The sequence below is a fragment of the Eutrema salsugineum genome, unplaced genomic scaffold, assembly GCF_000478725.1.
Source record: "Eutrema salsugineum unplaced genomic scaffold, Eutsalg1_0 scaffold_2, whole genome shotgun sequence".
Taxonomy (NCBI): domain Eukaryota; kingdom Viridiplantae; phylum Streptophyta; class Magnoliopsida; order Brassicales; family Brassicaceae; genus Eutrema; species Eutrema salsugineum.
In genome coordinates, this window is record NW_006256829.1 from 13,925,915 (window position 1) to 13,940,816 (window position 14,902).

At 33.2% G+C, this 14,902-nt stretch overlaps 1 protein-coding gene and 3 pseudogenes across 2 annotated transcripts; 2 read left to right on the top strand and 2 right to left on the bottom strand.

The window, feature by feature from the left end:
* The first annotated feature begins 358 nt into the window (after positions 1–358).
* Positions 359–2,174, top strand: LOC18018329 (annotated as a pseudogene).
* Positions 2,175–5,893: 3,719 nt separating this feature from the next.
* Positions 5,894–10,551, top strand: LOC18018330 (ceramide kinase). 2 transcript variants are annotated; one of them, XM_006401929.2, is made up of 13 exons: positions 5,894–6,281; positions 6,564–6,734; positions 6,832–6,999; positions 7,085–7,177; positions 7,669–7,761; positions 8,032–8,242; positions 8,334–8,357; positions 8,472–8,559; positions 8,833–8,982; positions 9,193–9,294; positions 9,428–9,793; positions 9,966–10,032; positions 10,125–10,551. In XM_006401929.2, exons 1-13 carry the CDS (start codon positions 6,099–6,101, stop codon positions 10,260–10,262), a joined length of 1,854 nt encoding a protein of 617 aa, XP_006401992.1. In that variant the 5' UTR covers positions 5,894–6,098; the 3' UTR covers positions 10,263–10,551. The 2 variants fall into 2 exon arrangements, with proteins under 2 accessions (XP_006401992.1, XP_024012472.1); XM_024156704.1 differs by having other exon boundaries at positions 6,172–6,300.
* Positions 10,552–11,236: 685 nt separating this feature from the next.
* LOC18018331 lies at positions 11,237–14,554 on the bottom strand (annotated as a pseudogene).
* Positions 13,799–13,904, bottom strand: LOC112087024 (annotated as a pseudogene).
* Positions 14,555–14,902: the final 348 nt, after the last annotated feature.

A 14,902-nucleotide genomic window follows, 5' to 3' on the forward strand; every position in this document is an offset into this window, starting at 1 on the left:
CATTTTGAGGGAAAACATCAGTTTATGAACAGTATTACATCAAATTTGAAGGAACACTATTCATCCCCTCATTTTACTTTTAACTTTATTTATTTGCAAAATGATCCTTATAGTTTTACATGTATCTCATCTATATCTAAACAACGTTTTAAACTTTTATTTACTATACAAACAAAATATTATGGTTTATATGATTACTTATAAGAGTTTATAAGTTTTTATAAGGATTTATAAGATTTCTTATAAGGATTTATAAGATTATAATTATTTGTTATTGCTTTGTCAAAATGTCTATATTGTATTAAAATTATATTTTCACATTTTTATTTATAAAGTTAATTAATATTTATTTATAATTATGGATCACTCAAAACCTCCGATTCTGACTGCTGAAGCTTTTAATGGTTCATTGCCCGAAATTAATGATTCTGTAGCTAAGCCTGAATTACTGCAACCTTTATTATCGGAGAATGCTGTTAGCAAGACATTGAATGATAACAAGGATCAATCTGGCGGAGAGGAAGAGAACACAAGCCGGAGAAAACGTCGGAGCCGGTGGGATCCTCTGCCTACTCAATTGGTTAATAACCCTATCACCGAAGGTGGTGGTGGCGGTAGTGATTCCAATACTGGGATGAAGAAGCGTAAGTCTAGATGGGCAGATGATGAGCCAAAACCGGTAATACAGCTACCTGATTTCATGAAGGATTTCGCCAGTGGTATCGAATTTGATCCCGAGATTCAAACTTTGAATAGTAGGTTACTTGAGATCAGTAGGATGTTGCAGTCTGGTATGGCTTTAGATGATAGACCGGAAGGACAAAGGTCTCCTTCACCAGAACCTGTGTATGATAACATGGGAATTAGGATAAACACTAGAGAGTACAGAGTGAGAGAGAGGTTGAATAGAGAAAGACAAGAGATCATCTCTCAGATCATTAAGAAGAACCCTGCTTTTAAACCTCCGGCGGATTATAGGCCTCCTAAGCTCCAGAAGAAGCTTTTCATTCCGATGAAGGATTTTCCGGGTTACAATTTCATCGGTCTTATTATTGGTCCCAGGGGGAATACTCAAAAGAGAATGGAGAGGGAAACAGGTGCTAAGATTGTGATTCGGGGAAAAGGGTCTGTAAAAGAAGGTAGGCTCCAGCAGAAAAAGGATTTGAAATATGACCCTTCGGAAAATGAGGACTTGCATGTTTTAGTCGAGGCTGAGACTCAGGAAGCTCTTGAAGCTGCTGCTGGTATGGTTGAGAAGCTGTTGCAACCTGTTGATGAGGTGCTGAATGAAAACAAGAGGCAACAACTCAGGGAGCTTGCCACCTTGAATGGATTGATAAGAGATGAAGAATTCTGTAGGCTGTGTGGTGAGCAAGGACATAGACAATATATGTGTCCGTCTCGTACAATTACCTTTAAAATTGATGTTCTTTGCAAGATTTGTGGTGATGGTGGACACCCTACTATTGATTGCCTAGTGAAGAGTACAACTGGGAAGAAAATGCATGATGAATATCAAAAATTTTTGGCAGAGTTGGGAGGAATTGTCCCTGAATCTTCTCTCAAACAGAGTCCTACCTTGGCTCTTGGTACGGGAAGTAATCCTTTGTAGGCTAACAATGCGGGGAGTGGGGCAAGTGCTCATCCTGACTTAAGGTTAATTCCGGCCAAACCTTCCAAAGAATATGACGAAAGAAATCTGTACATTGGGTTCTTACCTACGATGCTTGAGGACGATGACTTGATTAATCTGTTTTCACCCTTTGGTGAAATTGTGATGGCAAAGGTAATTAAGGACCGTGTCTGGTCTGAGCAAAGACTATGGTTTTGTGAAGTACGCTGATGTCCAGATGGCCAATACTGCTGTTCAGGCAATGAATGGTTACCGGTTATAAGGTAAACCACTTTCTGTTAGGATTGCTGGTAAACAGCCAACGTCTACTAGAAGATGTATCTGGCGACATTGATAACCAACCACTTCTAATACCGAGAAATTGAGCTAGGTCTCAAAGTCCTCAGATTGTTCTTCCCTGCAAACGCCAAACGACTAGCATACCGAAAGTTTACAGATTTAGAAAACGAGTAAACGGAAGAGAATCCAGATTTTTTACCTTGCTGGATAGAATTTCGGAACAACATCGTTGTGATTTGTTTGTTGATTTTTATTTTGGTGTCGTCCGAGTTTCTACCTTTTTATGTGAGTTTTGGATTTGAGTGCTGACTCGAAGTTAGATATACGATCATGCTCATCTTTGATTGCAACGTGGTTCAAGATAGGCCGCTAAATCTAAAAAGATTCAGGATTCTTTAATTTGACTATAAGACGTTTTTTTTTTTGTGTTACATACTTTAGAAATCATTTGTTTTAGGAAGTAATGAGAAGATTTTGATTCAACGTAGTTTTGTAGCTATTGCATAACTAACTGTGACTAATTATGTATTTTGGTTGTAACTGATTACAATTTTATTTGTCTTCAATTCAAACCAAATTATAACTAGCGTTTAGTCATTGTATTGTCATAAATGGAGACTATACATTCAATCACTAATTCATAACAAAATATTAACAACATATTTAGTCATAGTATTGTCACCATTGTTACGATTATTATCTTTGTCAGAATTTTGTCACTAATTGTAACTAAAATTGGCTATAATTTAAGAACGTCACAAGATTGGGATGAAAATGCTAATGCTACTTATTTGTGACAAAGAAAATTATTCACGATATTGTATCTAAAATGTAACAAATTTATGACGAATAATTTCTGTATCAAAATTTCGTCACAATAACTCAAATTTCTTGTAGTGAATCCTCCTGTGTCAACATCTGATCACTCAAAAGGTCTAGGTAATGTACCTTGGGCACCTAATCCTCTTATGCCACCTCTGCTGGATATTCGCAGAGCATGGGGAACATACCTTTGGCTCCCAAGCCTCCAGCACAGCCACCTGTGGAGAATTCATCCTCTGTTGGAGATTCTGAGTATGAGAAGTTCATGGCTGAGATGAAGTAGCATGTGTGTTCTGAGGAGAAACTCCTTAGGGGAGAAGGTAAGATGTCCTCATTTGATGTTTTTGTCTTGTTCTCCCTAAAAGTATTGAAGCTCAATTTTGAAATTGAATTATATGGCATTAGCATATATTAAAAACTTTTCATACTCAAAGTTTTCCTACGTTTTAAGAAATACTTTTTCCCAACATCAGCTTTTAGACTTGCAGTTGCAGGACAAACCAAGTCGAGCATGTTGTGAGATACAACTGCCTTGTTTCCTTCCTTGTTCTTCATAAAAGTTTTTATACTAATGTTTCTTTTATGTATTTCTCTGTTTATAATTTTGTCACATGATAACTAATTGCTGTAGCTCATTAATCTGGGCACTGGTGTGTTTGTTAGCAATCCCACAGCTAAAGGAGCACCTGTTCTGGTATCCGATACTGAAACATAGAATTCGGGAGTTGGATGTTTGAATGTTTATCAATCTAACCTGTGTTTTTTTTGTTAATACTCTTTTTACTCTTTATTTATATAAAGTAACTCCTAATGTGTTTTCTGACCATATAGGATGCATTTGTTTTCAGTGTTTCCATTTGACTAGATCTAAACTGCCCCTAGTTATTGTATACGGCTTATTAACACAAATATTTGTGTTCTTCCTATTGTTTAATTTTTTCTTTTTAGGCGTGATGTTTCTTGGAGCTTTTGTACCATAATTTCTTACACCTTTCTTGTTGGAAGTTTAGGAGTCACATCTTAACCCTTGCTATGCTGTTGTGAAATATGCACAGATTCAGGATGGAAGCTTCTCAAATTCCATACAGTTGCGCTTCAGAAGGCTGATAAGATATTTATTCATGTTACTGATAAAAGCTGCTCTTTTGTAGGACTATATATTGTCTCAGGGTTCATGTTTTATTTCACAATTAATACTCATATTTACCGGTGACCAGTGTGTTGAATCTGTCTTGAGCTCTCTCATTTACTCACATTTGCTTCTGTACTTTTTCAATTTTGGAACTTGAAACTTTTAGTAGTATTGTAGTGCGAAACATATCTATTATTCATTGTGATGCAAGATATGATCCTCTTGCTCTTGAGGTTTTCTCTTTTGTTATCTCATATCTTGTGTGCATAGAGAATTATTATCTATCAGTTTCACATGAACATGAAGGCAGCAGTGTATGTTGAATACTTTGATCATTCTGCCCCTTAATGCAATCTTATAACACTGATATCTATGATATAATATATCTCAAGCTTACATGTGATAAGTGTGAATTCCGTCTAGTGATACCAGTTAACTTTAATGCCATTGTTATTATACTCAGCTTTATCTTTATCTGTCCAAGTGTATATATATATGTTTCAAAGTCTGTGTATTAGGAGTCGGCATTACATAGCATTGGTGGTTGTTTAAGATATTTAACTTAGTAAGAGGATTCATTTACTTCATGAAACATGTCTCTGGAAATATTTTTTATTTTTGATACAAAGCTTTTTAATAAGTAGGGTTTGAGGACTTATTGTCACTGTTTCTGTGTTTCATATTTGTTTGTCAGCATTGTCTGCAAGACTCTGCATTAAGAAAGAAGCTGTTTCTTTTTCGATTTTCTTGGATAAGATGTTGAATTAAGACTAATCATAGAAACATTTTGTTCAAGTGTGCTTACTTTAACAATTTTGGGTAAGTGGTGTGATGTAATAAAACTAGGGATATTGGCATGGAGCGTTTATGGAGGAAGTTGCTCATCTGCTTTGGCCATTTGTTACCATTAGTTATTCGGAGAGCATCTTTCTGAGCAAATGTATCTTGTGTTAAGTCATTTCATTTTTTTTTCTTAATACATACAAATTTTTATGCTTAATTTTAATTTATAAAAAAGCTCTGGTTAACGTTATTTCTTCTCGCACAGAGCTAAAAAATAAGAAAAGCGTATTGGCTCGTGATCGTTTTTTCCCCACCTTTTCTTTTCTGCTTTTAAGTAAAAAGCTATTCAAAACCTCACAATCCTTACACAGGTTTATTTTTTTTTTTGGTACAAGACTACAAAAATTAGAAAATAAAAAACAAGACAACTATTTTCCTTTTTCATTCAATAATATACTCAGTTCTCAATATACTCAGTTCTCAAAGTTGCATTTCTCAGAATTCCCCGAGAAGATAGATATTTTTGTTGTGCTAATAGTTTTGGGTTTTGACACTGAAGTTACCGGGTTTTGATGATATTCTTATTTATATGTTCTTCTACTTATATTCCAAAAGGTTAATGCTTTGAATCTGACTAATGTTGTTTTTATGAATTAGGAATTAACCCGCACATTGTGCGGGGTAATATTTTTTAAATTATCTTTAAATTTAATTTTAATTTTTAATTTTAGTAAAATTAGTAGTAAAAATTATTCAACAAAAAATATAAAATTTTTTTTTATATATATGGATTGATTATTCTTTAAACCAATAGAATATATTTTAATATTTTAATAAGTAAAAAACCTAAATATATTTTTGATTTATATCCATATATATTCAAAATAAATTTTTGAGCTTTATATTTAACTATGTCTTACGAAGGAATATTTAAGTGAGCGTTATATTATTGTAAAGTTTTTTTATGTAATATTTTATAGGTAAAAATTGATTTATATAATATTTTATAAATAAATGTTCATTTATATAAAATATTCTGTAATATTTTACAAATAAATGTTTATTTATATAAATATTTATTCAAATAATAATATAGAGACGATAGAGAAACTCTATACTCATCTACATACTGTTTTTATTTATTTTTTAATCAAAAATTGACGAAAAAAAAGAGACTTTAATATATTAAGCCCGGCTGGGCCTAACTTTTTAATTAGCCCATGATTCTCCAATCAGATCTACAAATCCTCTCTCTCTGATGCTGCATCTTCCTTCTTAGTTCTTATAACTATTTCAAATCATTTTATGTTCTTTCGTCGGAAAACAAAATATAAAAATCATTGACGTTCTTACTACTAAAATCCAATTTGGAGTTACCTTTTTTTTCTTCCGGGAACTTTCAATCTCGGAAGCTGAAAAGCAGTATCGATTTGGTTTTGATCGAGTAAAATGGAAGAAAAGCATGAGGATTCCAGTTTTTCTGGTTTGGACGACGATTCCGGCAGTAACGTGGATCCCGACGGCGGATTGTCTGTCATGAGCGGGTGTTTTTTCTTGGATCATGTTGGCGAAGTTTTGCTTTCTCGGAATCAAGATGGTTTGTCCTGGAAATGCTTGGATTCTTCAGATTGTGTAAGATTTGTCGATAATGGTATATGCTTCATGCTTTCTCCCGTTAATCAGACGACTGTTTTCGTTGACTTTAAATCTTTCTGGGTTTTTTTCGAAATTCATCATATGTGCATGAATTGTCCATTTTTATACAAATTAGTGTCGATGTTAGAGCTGCGAGATGCAACATCAATGGAGCTTCTCCTTCTTTGTTACTACGTATTAAATCAGAAAGTTCTTAAATTTGGTGTGAGTGGTTTATTATGCCTAAAAGAGCGATTTTTTTTGGTTCTATGATGACAGGAGGGAACGACTTGTTTGGGAATTAGAAACTCAGAGAATTTCAAAACTGAGATCAAATTCTCTGATATTTATGCTGTGGAGTTTGCTAACTATGGCTTGGTGCATAGTTCAAAGTTAGGCCTTGGACATGCCAAAGAATGTTTCCGGGAACGTTTGTTAAATACTCAAGAGGTATTTTTTTTTAAAAAAAAATTTGTTTCACTTCTTTTATAGTTAGGTTGTTTTTGTTCTTGAGATTACAGTGTAATGAGTTCTGCTTTGGATGTAGATGTATCGGTTCACTGTGCATGGATATCAATGTTCACCAAAGGAGCCTTGTCTTTGGAAACTTGCGGCATTCACTTTTGGCCATATGAATTTGCAGACGTGCCAGAGTTGGCTGGATCAATTGAATTACTCTTTGATCAAGGAAGTAGAAAGACCAAGAAATCTTTTGGTAAATGTTTCTTCTGTTCAGGTTCTAGCACTCTGTTGCTCCTATTTGTATCAATGCTTTGACAGGATTGCTTGCCATTGTTTAGGTGTTTGTTCATCCAAAAAGTGGCAAAGGAACTGGCACCAAGATCTGGGAAACTGTTTCCATGATTTTCATTCGCGCTAAAGTTAACACGAAGGTATGCTTTTCATTGCATCACTGGCAGAAAGATCATTTAGTAATTAGATTAAGAGAGAATTGTTATAGATTATTCATTTATGACAAAAGGCACACGAGTTTGCTTACTGGAAAAACTGATTTGATTTTGTGCTATAGTAGAACATTTTTAGATTGTTTTTTAATATGTAATGTACAGTATTTGCTTTATTTTTGGTTTATCAAGGTCAAGAGATATTGTTTGATTATCAAGGTCATACGTTATATTTGTAGCAAATGAGCGCAGTGTTATATATGATATTCTTTTTTGGTAGATGAAGCAATTTGACTTCCACAATTTTTGCCATTCAAGGTCGTTTGTCCATATATTGGCCAAATGAGACATTCATTGCCTACAATTGTTTGCATAGTTTCTTGTGATATAGCTGTCATAGAGAAAGACACATAAATGTTTGTCTCACTGTCCATGCTGTGGTTGTTCGTTTGATTTACTTGATTTATCATTTAAATCAGGTGATTGTGACAGAACGAGCAGGACATGCATTTGATGTAATGGCATCTATCCAAAACAAAGAGCTCCATTCGTATGATGGCATCATAGCTGTTGTAAGTAGTAGACCTTTTGACAACGATTGCAGTGATTGATTCACTAAGTGCATTTGTGAAACATTATTGTGATATAACACAACCTCCAGTTCATTACATTTATGAGTCAACTTATGGTTTAATGGAGCTTCTCCACTCGAGATATCTGATGTCACATTTCTTCCTCATGGGGCTTACTTGTGGATCATTTTTCTTTCTTTATAAAGTTGTGGATCATATATCTGCTTTTCATGATATGATTGTCATTATGAAAAATCAAATTTTGTTCAGGGTGGGGATGGCTTCTTCAACGAAGTCCTTAATGGATATCTTTTGTCAAGACTTGAAGTCCCTCTTCCACCAAGTCCTTCAGATTCCTCCAATTATGTTCAAAGTAGAGGTAGCTCCTCAGTTCCAGAATCAGGAGATGCAGTTCATGAGACTGACCAAAAGGAACACTCTCCTCTTCTTCCTGATTCAGTGCAAGAGGTCGTGAATTGCAGTATGTATTTAAATCAACTTTATCTTATCTTTGTTCAAGAGCTGGGACTGTTAACTAGTTGTAATCTCTAAGTGTTGCTATTAACTTACAGGGGCATTCAACGGCTCATCTGAAGGTTAGTTTGTTTTGTTCTCTACAGGACATTCAGTTGGATTGTATGCGTCCGTTAGTCTGGTTTCCCCTCTTTCTTATCAAATCCCTTCCTTTACGGTTTCCTTGACAATCGCAGGAATTGAAGATCCCGATCATCCCTTCAGTGGTGAAAGGCCTAGATTCGGCCTCATCCCGGCAGGTTCAACCGATGCAATAGTTATATGGTAGAGTTCTTTATCATCATCTACTCATAGTCATTCTCCCACTAGCAAAGATTATCCTGCGCCAAAAATGAGAAGCTATTTCACTTGTATCAGCATTGAGCTGTAGTTGCCTACCAAATAAATAAGACTGCATATGCATTTGCAATCTCTACTGTCGTTTTTTCTTTTTCTGCTCCATACAAATTTGAAAGAATGGGTGCGTCTTCAAGAATGTAAAGTTAGCGTATAATAAGCTTAAGTTCTTAAACTACTGTTTATGCTGTCGTGTTTCAGCACCACAGGAGCTCGTGATCCTATTACATCTGCGCTGCATATCATTCTAGGTAGAAAGCTCTTCCTTGATGCAATGCAGGTTGTGCGGTGGAAAACGGCATCAACCTCCACGATTGAACCTTATATTCGTTATGCAGCCTCGTTTGCTGGGTAATGACTAAAACCTTTTCAGCGTTTGCATTCTTGTAAGAGGAATGACAGATTCTGTTATTTCTCATCCTTCACTTGGCTTCTTATTGTAGTGGCAATTCTCGTTTTTTATCATAAAACACCTCAATATCTTTAACCATTAGTGCCTGTGAATATGACAAATGATTGCTCCAATCTCTAACAGAGTTTTTGTACAATTGATTAGTTCAGATACGGGTTTTATGGTGATGTCATTTCAGAAAGTGAGAAATATCGGTGGATGGGTCCCAAACGCTATGATTATGTTGGAACTAAAGTATTCTTGAAGCACAGGTATGTTCCTAACATGTTTACCAATTTAAACTTGCAAGATGTGCTAAACACTAATGGAACTTCTATGATATGACCGTTGGTATTTCTTTTTTCCTCTTTTGTTTTGAACTTTTGGTTTACATGTTAATGCAAGATCATATGAGGCAGAGGTGATGTTTGAAGAATCTGAACCAGAGAACGCTAAAGCTTCCCCACACACGCGGAGTAAGACATGGCCATTCCGAAATACAACAAGATCGGAGAAAATACTATGCCGTGCAAAATGCAGTATTTGTAACTGTAAGGCAGAGGATGGGAATATCATGCGCACAACACCAAACTCGTGGCTAGAAAAAGCAAGATGGTGTAGAACGAGAGGGCGGTTTCTGAGTATAGGTGCTGCAGTGATGTCAAACCGAAATGAAAGAGCACCTGATGGTCTTGTCGTTGATGCACACCTCTCAGACGGTTTCCTACATCTCATACTCATCAAAGATTGTTCACGTCCAAAGTACTTATGGTAAGGCCTTGTCTTCTTCGTCTTTGCTTTCTTTCATTGTCATCTATAGAAGATACACACACTTGAGAGAACAGGAGTACACTTTGGTTCATACACAGTAACACAGAACATGTTCTTACACAATTTGGTGCAACAATGATATAGCAACATACTTGCTTGGTCTATTACACAGGCACCTCACCGAGCTTGCGAAAAAAGGCGGGGAACCTTTGAACTTCGAATTTGTGGAATATCATAAGGTTTGGAAGTTATCTGTTTTCCTCTTCAAATCTTGGTTTGTTCATGGTCTGTTTCTGATAATCTCTACTGAAATGTATTGGGGAATACGCAGACGCGAGCTTTCACATTTACTTCGATTGGGGAAGAGAGTGTGTGGAACTTGGACGGAGAGATCTTTGAGGCTCACCATTTGTCAGCTCAAGTCTTGCGTGGGCTTATACCTCTTTTCGCATCTGGTCCTGAGGTATAACGAACATTCATTTGAATGTGGTCTTTATATGAAGCTCTGTGCCTAGTGACCCAAGTGAAGCATATATGAAATATTTGGAAACTACAAAAAGTATAATAATGAACATGGCAATGATATCGTAATTCATGTCCAAAGAAATTCAGTATATGTATACTGTATGTAACATTCCCCAATTTTACCCTAGGATCTCATTTTTTAGGTTGTGCAGTGGATAATTTGAGATTTTCTTGTTGATTTATGTTTTATTAGTTTAAAAATCATGTATTATATATTTATATCCAAATGTTAGAAAGAGTAGAATAATGAGATCATCTAATTTCTCTTCATCATTATACAAATGATCCCTTTACACTTTCTTCTGGGGCAATTATATTTATAGGACAAAAAATGGGGCAATTATATTTATAGGACAAAAAAACAGTAGTATTGTTCCCTTAAGACTTTTTCAAATTTAGCCACTTTTGGACATAAATACCCTTTTATAGAATGGCAAAATTTTTTTAAAAAATAGTTTTACAGTCTAAAATATTTTGGAAAAATCAAAAAGGGAATTACAAAGACATTTTCCGTAACATAATATTTTTTTAAAAAAATTTAAAACATTTGTTTTATAAATATTTTCCGAATTAGTAGAAAATGCATTCTTAAATCTATAAATTATAGAATAGGCTTTCTACTATTTCATTAGTTTTCTACTAAAAATATAGAATTAGTTTTCTACATTTCTTCTATGTTCTACAAAGATATGAAACCGTATTCTATAAATTTATCATTGTTCTACAGTTTAGTAGAATGATATTTCTATAATTCCTTCTTTGTTCTACATCTTAGTAGAATTGTATTTCTACAGAAACTCTTTGTTCTACAACTTAGTAGAATTTCATTTCTACGGAAACCCTTTGTTCTACAATTATGGAAGGACAATTCTTGGGTTCACCCCTAGAGGTGAATTCATTCATTCACCCCCTCTCAATTTAGCCAATAAGAATCTGCCATATAATAAAATCAATTAAAGTAACTTACCAAAATAGTATATTTCAAATATATTTTTTTTAAATAGGAAAAAACTAAAGCCTAATTTGGAAATAGTGAACCCAAACATAAAATTAAAGTTTATGATGAATTATTTTTAATAAAAATATATTTTTACATAATTATGTGTTTTATTTTCAAAATTTAAATGAAAAAAAACTAAACCCTAAAAATGAAATAGTGAACTCAAACATAATATTACATTATTTTTTAATGGAAAAAACTAAATCCTAATTTGGAAATAGTGAACCCAAACATAGTTTATGTAAAATTAGTTTTGATAAAAATTTTTTTTTTACATAATTATTTGTTTTATTTTTGGAATTTTAAATAAAGAAAAACTAAAACTTAAATTAGAAATAGTGAACCCAAGCATAATATTATATTTTATTTATATTTATTTTTAATATATATATATATATATATATATATATATATATATTTATATATTTATTTGTTTTATTTTCAAAATTTTAAACCCTGATCTATGAATTTTAATTTTTAAATCCAAAATTCTAATTTTTATACTCTAAATCATAATCTATAAACTTTAAAAAAATTAAAATAAAAATTAAATCGTAAATTCGAATCTTTATATATATTATATATATATATATATATATATTTAACAAAATATTTGATTGAGTATTTAACTTTTTAATTTTAATTTTTTATTTTTCTTTAAAAATAATATTACATGGCAGATTCTCATTGGCTTAAATGAAAGAGGATGAATGAATGAATTCACCCCTAGAGGTGAACCCAAGAATTTTCCATTATAGAATACCGATTCTACAATTCGGTTAAATGAATTTCCGAAAATCTAGGAGCAGATCTAGAGAATATATTACTTTCCTTTTCATAATATTTAATTCTTAATTAATTTTTTAAAACTTTTTTTTCAATTTACAGAATTCTATCGCCATTTTTTTCTTCTCCTCCTCAACTTAGCGTTTTTTCTCCTCCTTCAACTTACAAACTTTCACGTTTTCTTTATAACTTTTACGTCTTCTCCTTGATTTTTTGTACCAACTACCTTATTTCTCATAAGTCTGAAAACAAATTATGTTTCTTTTCTTTACTCTGCCATTATAAGTCTATGTAAATTATTTTTCCTGCAGCTGTTAAGAAATTAAGTAATGAAAACTACAATGAATCTCATACACAATGAAAAGTCGAGGCAATTCGATGTAAAGTCGTCGTAAACTGTACGACGCATTTACGACGATCTTTTTCCGTCGATGTTACGACGAAAAAAAACCGTCGTAGATTATACGACGATTTTACGACGATTTGTCTATTACGACGATGAGTTTACAATGATTTTGAAATCGTCGGTAGTCTGTCGTAATAGTCCTATTACGACGAAATAATGACGATTTTGGCCGTTGTAAAACGGTGTTTTTCTTGTAGTGGAAGTTTTGCAAACCCTGATCATAGTGAGAAAGCAGTAAAAAGATATGATTCGACCACTCTTGTTTCTCCGCATCCTCCAAAACCCACAGCGAAATACTATTCCAACTCGAACCAACACAAGCTAACTTTCCATGATAAGCTATCATCATCATCCTCCAATACGTATCCCATTGAGTTGTTATCATATTGAAAATTTCCAATCTTACATTGAAGCTCATTATAACCCTATAGGAACCAATTTCAGCACGGTAATATAGAACCCGTTGATGCATCGTCCATAAACACCTTTGCAATCGCCAGTGAAGGGAGAATGATTATGGCTGTATTTGATTCTCCATGATTGTTGATCTGATCCTAATGTTAAAACCCGACAGTACTCTTTATCTAATGAGTTATGAGGACCAGAGACATGCACACAACTTTTTGTTTACACTGGACAGGATCGTATCCTAAAAAGACTGTTATGTCCTTCCAGGTCTTGTCCGGTTTGGGCAGAGGCAAGAACTTTCTCGTGCTAGGGTTCCAGACTATGGGAGTCTGCTGATCTTTGAAAGCAGATCAAGCCATGGACTGACTCCGTTTTGATCTTTGAAGGAACAATGTTTTGGGTATGTCATATGGTAAGTATCAATAGGCTGAGAGGATGAATAAGAATATGGTGTTGACAGAGCCGTTTCCAGAGATACGAAGCCCGTAAACGAACTTTAAAAAAAGATCCTCATCTTATTAAATTTATATAAAATTGAATAAATAATAACTATTATCGTCTCAATTCGTATAAAACCAATAAAAAAACATAATAAAAAAAAACAAGGATAACAAAACTTAAATCAAAAATTTTCTTCCCTTATTTGCAACAAACTCATTAACCAAGTTTTCAGAGTCAACACTTTTAACCAACTCCAAAATTATCCAGAGTTTTAGGTTTTTTTGAAGTACTTGAATAAAGCATTCCCTTGAGATTTTTTTTTCTTCTTCTCTTTTTTGTTTAAATTTTCTTTTCTCAAATCCACTTAATGGTTTTTTTTTTTAAGTTGTTCGGAGACATCTGAAAAAAAAATTACAAAAAATTAGCAAAAAAAACAACAATATGATAGAGAGAATATCATGTGAGCCGATAGCCCACATATTAGATATTAAACCGATAAGAACAAATACTTCACTTTATCTTAGCCAAAAGACCGAGAAAAGTATAAAAATTATGATACCTATATTTTTAAACTAAATCTCACCTTTTCTAAAATAGGAAAAAAATATAGAGATTATCGTGAATAAAGAGAATAAATTATTGTATCTTATTCCAAATAATGAAAGGTATATATAGTTTTAAAAAGAGTTAGTTATGCTAACATTTTACCAATGTGGGATTTTTTAGAAAAAAGTTAAAACACATCGTCTAATTAAGTGGCCAATAATTTATCATCATTAGTTATTACTCTAATTTTTTGTTAGTTAAATATTGGGCTTAATATTTAACTAAAATCTGCTGTCACCTATTCTATGTTGGGTCTTGGATTTGTTTTTTTTTTAATGAAATTTGGACCCGTAGGCCAATGCTTCTTTTTCAGTCACATAGGCACGGCCGGGCCTGTGTGTTGAGGAAACGAGAAAACAAAGAACTCATCACCTTCTTTGCAGAAGAGTAAAAGCCTTGCCTTAGTTTGGAACGACTTGGTGAAAATTGGCTCGGTGATGATTGATGACCAAAACTTCGAAACACAACGAAACCTCAGGATAGATTTTACGGGCAGCTTTGAGAATATCTCTAAGGCTAGGTTGAGAGGTAAGGAAGATGTTGACGTAGATCTTCTTCTTTTTCTCTTGATATTTTCGGTTTGCTTCATCGTTGCTCTAAACCTGTTTGCTATTTCTCTTATATATATATACATATATATATAGTAGAATCTCTATACATTAATATTTGATAAATTAATAATCACTATAAAATAATAAATTTTTCTGATTCCGAATCGGGCCAATATAAAAAATTCATCAAATTCGATAAGATAATAAGATAATAATTTTTTTGAAACTTCTATGTACTAACATAAACATAAATTAATAATTATATAAATATATAAGTATATATAAGATATAATATACTAAACTATGATTAATGTGTTGTTTGTTATTATTTAAGGTTGAAATTTTATTGAAAAGAAATCTCTTTACTTATTTACATCAATAGCTTT

Bases quoted from the DNA above. Each gene is read 5' to 3' on its own strand.
- LOC18018330 (XM_006401929.2), top strand. From the start codon at position 6,099: ATGGAAGAAAAGCATGAGGATTCCAGTTTTTCTGGTTTGGACGACGAT. The intron at 6,282-6,563 runs GTAAGATTTGTC...CTATGATGACAG, and splicing joins GCTTGGATTCTTCAGATTGT to GAGGGAACGACTTGTTTGGG. The intron at 7,762-8,031 runs GTAAGTAGTAGA...AATTTTGTTCAG, and splicing joins ATGATGGCATCATAGCTGTT to GGTGGGGATGGCTTCTTCAA.